The following is a 3,422-nucleotide window of genomic DNA, read 5'->3' as shown; positions in this document are numbered from 1 at the left end:
ACTTAACCCCTTAACTGTCACCGTCCCACCTGTGGGATGCTTGGCGCTCTTTTTTTGTTGTCCTTTTTCTCTATCAAATCTTTAAGTAATGGCATGAATTATATCACAAGTTAAAGTCATAAGTTCCCAGAAAAAATAATACTCAAGTAAAGTACCGATACTCAAAAAGTGTACTTAAGTACAATGCTCAAGTAAATGTACTTAGTTACTGTCCACCTCTGAGTATATATATATCAATAAAAATTATTAGCAGTCAACATTTATGATCGAGTTTGATGACATACCTTTCCCTTGCTGTAGTCCCAGAGCTTTAACGTACTATGAGCTAAAGCAACAATTTATTTATGTGTTCTTTTTATTTGTATTACATGACAATTGTTTGCATTGTTGGTCGTTTTACTGAATTAATATTGTCTCAGAAACTGCACTGACTGGAAAAAATAAACAGTCACTAGGGAGATGAATTCACTTACTTGTCCAGAGTTGCAGCTAGAATGTATTTTCCATTTGGAGAAAACTTCACAAATGAGACAGGAGGGTTGTCATCATCTGGAAATAAAACAGATCAGTTCGCCATCAACACACTCTCCTAATTTGCATTTAGAAAGGCTACATTTATACAAATTATGCAGCACACACCATCCTGCCATCTGGTACCACAACAACACCTCAAGATTTAAGGCTAAAACAAAGTCCAACTATGATAAGAAAACTTGATATCGTGCTTTCCAGCTTCACCAGTCACATAAGTCACATACCTATAAGAGTTTTCAGACATTGTCCTGATGCAGTGTCCCGCAGTCGGCTGAAATACAGTCCATAACATTACGAATGGATAAATAATGTCATCACATCATGAGTACAGATGGAGGCTTACTTGAAGGTGCTGTAAGTAACTGTTTACTAATGGCACACATAAAATGTCTGTTCTAACGGACAGATATCACTGAAATATCCAGTCAGAGAATGCGCTATGCCACTCTGCCTTTTTATACGTTTTTGGGTTTAGAAACATTAATGAGTAAGCTAGCCAAAAAGCTGAAATGGCTAACAGGACTTTTAATAGAAGGCACAACTCAACTTACCATAAACCATCATAGCTACTGGATACTATTAGGGATCCATCTCTGTTGAAGTGAACCTGAAAACCGACATCAACCAAATCTCCATGCAAACTAATAAAAATATTTTTGGGAATTGATGTTTACTGCTGAGACGGGGTCCGAGTGAGCTGGCAGGGTCTTCAGACACTTTTCAGTTTTGACATCCCAAATCCGTACGCTGCTCATCAAACTGTCAACATGAACCACATCACTCAATCACTAAATGACATACGATGACAAACACTGTCTCATATTTATTTTTATTCATTTAAAAAAACAATTCATCTGTTTGTGTACTTACAGATCCAGAAACAACAAGATTCGACTGTGGGTTGAAGTTACAACAGAAGACGTAGTTGCTATGGCCTTTCAGTGTCTTCAGACATTTTCCCTTCAAAAGCATGACAGAGAATTAGGATACAATACTCAGAAACTGATATGGATGACACGTACAGCATCAGATACAATTATTTGACAAGTTTTACTGAATTCATATCCCAGATCTTCAGTGTTTTGTCATCTGATGCAGACACCAAAAGATTGTAGTCTGATGACCAGGCCACATCTGATATTCCCTGCAATTACAACATGGGCAGTGAAACACATCACAATATGATCTTTAATTGCTGGAACAGGAAGATTCTTAAGAGTATCTTTTTACCATCTCTTTAATACATCTATATTACATCTGCGTTTACAGATTGAGCCTTTAAACAGTTAAATTCACCCAAAATGAAAATTTTCACTTACCATCATGTCTTACCAAACCCATAAAACTTTCTTTTATCTTTGAAACACAAATGGAGATATTTTTAATGAAACTGTTTCTCCACGGAAAGTTATGTCCCTACATGGAAACTTTATTCCACCAAATCTTTGATGCTTCAGAAAGTTCATAATGACATCGTAAAAGTAATTCATGTGAATCGAGCGGTTTAATCCAATTCTTCCAAGGGACACAACTGCTTTATATTATGAACATATTTAATTTAAGTCTTTATTTAAATATAAACATTGATCAAAAACACATACATAGAGCTCATCAAATATGGTCAACTGTATTTGATTACTATACAATGTCTTTATGAACTTTTTGAAGTGTGAACGTTTTGGTGGAATGGACTTTCAACAGAGGGACAGAAATGTCTCAGGTTTCATTAAAAATAGATTTATTTGTGTTTTGAAGATTAACATCTTATGGGTTTAAACGACATGAGTGCAAAATGTAATTGATGACAGAATTTTTATTTTCAGGTGAACTGACCCTTTAAAGGAATAGTTCACTTTTCAAAAAAAAAAAAAAAAAACTTTTCAACAAAAATAATTTTCAGCAAATATGTATATTTTTTGTGGACTAGTCCTTTAACTTAGATTAAAACTCACAAGTTTATGTCCTGCAAGACTCTTCTCAAATTTTCCATCAAAAGCGCCCCATATCAAAATCTTCAGACATTGGTTTGCTTTCTGTAGATTAAAACTGAACATTACAAGTACATATACTTACATGAACTGGCCAACCATTCACCACTAGGGCTAAATTTGACTGATGATATATCTTTTGTGTGACCTGCGAGTGTGAACTTCAAGGAGTAATTTGGTTTCACGGGAGCAGACTTCAGAAATAGATGTACACAGACTACATCAACAGAGAAACAACTTAATTTATGGCTGAAGCTCTTCATTTAAAAAGGCAAAGCAACCAAAAGGCAGGTTTTCTACCTTCGAGGATGATGATGCTGAATGTGTCTTATGTGTTTCTGTGTCCAGCTTCATCTCTAATGCCATCTCTGCACCTCATGTGGGTCAGATACGGGGGCTCTAAATAAGAGATCATAGTTGATCATAAAATGGTTGAATAGAGTGAAATGATGTTAACAAATGCCATTTATTTCAGTTGCCTAGAATAGCATGGCAACCAAGCCCGTTGCTTCTTCTTACTAAGTCAAATGTTTATCCAGAACTGCGAATGGTGTAGTGTATATTTTGACAGCCAGACACATATCACATAGCACGGATAACAACAGACCCAGTACTTAAATTCAGCTCAGGTTTACTTATCACATAAGCGACGAAACACGACCAAACAAATAGAAACTTACTGGAGGGTTCTAACTAGAGGTCTTCTCGGGTTCTAAAATCTGTACCCGACCCGAATCACTTCTTACCCGAACCCGACGTGCATAAATTAATTTTGTTTTTTTAAGAAAAACCCTACCCGAGACAGACCCGATGAAATTAGACCCGAGTCCGACACGACCCGACGGCACTTATTTTCGAACCCGACTGGACCCGAACGTAAACGGCATTGACGTGTGTACA

The 3,422-nt window shown here is 36.4% G+C and overlaps 1 protein-coding gene across 1 annotated transcript in view; it reads right to left on the bottom strand.

Annotated features, from left to right (window-relative positions):
- Positions 1-2,888, bottom strand: part of LOC107731009 (WD repeat-containing protein 5-like) — a 5,232-nt gene extending 2,344 nt beyond the window's left edge. Inside the window, exons 1-10 of the mRNA XM_016541978.1 lie at positions 2,823-2,888; positions 2,608-2,716; positions 2,487-2,563; positions 1,589-1,678; positions 1,382-1,494; positions 1,209-1,281; positions 1,086-1,141; positions 759-805; positions 474-549; positions 278-318 (exon numbers count right to left, since the gene is read on the bottom strand). Of these exons, the coding sequence (XP_016397464.1) occupies positions 278-318; positions 474-549; positions 759-805; positions 1,086-1,141; positions 1,209-1,281; positions 1,382-1,494; positions 1,589-1,678; positions 2,487-2,563; positions 2,608-2,716; positions 2,823-2,888 (748 nt within the window). The remainder of the gene's footprint in view (positions 1-277; positions 319-473; positions 550-758; positions 806-1,085; positions 1,142-1,208; positions 1,282-1,381; positions 1,495-1,588; positions 1,679-2,486; positions 2,564-2,607; positions 2,717-2,822) is intronic.
- Positions 2,889-3,422: the final 534 nt, after the last annotated feature.

This window comes from Sinocyclocheilus rhinocerous, unplaced genomic scaffold (genome assembly GCF_001515625.1).
Source record: "Sinocyclocheilus rhinocerous isolate Xijiao unplaced genomic scaffold, SAMN03320098_v1.1 scaffold157, whole genome shotgun sequence".
NCBI classification, from domain to species: domain Eukaryota; kingdom Metazoa; phylum Chordata; class Actinopteri; order Cypriniformes; family Cyprinidae; genus Sinocyclocheilus; species Sinocyclocheilus rhinocerous.
This window is presented reverse-complemented; position numbering and strand designations above follow the sequence as displayed.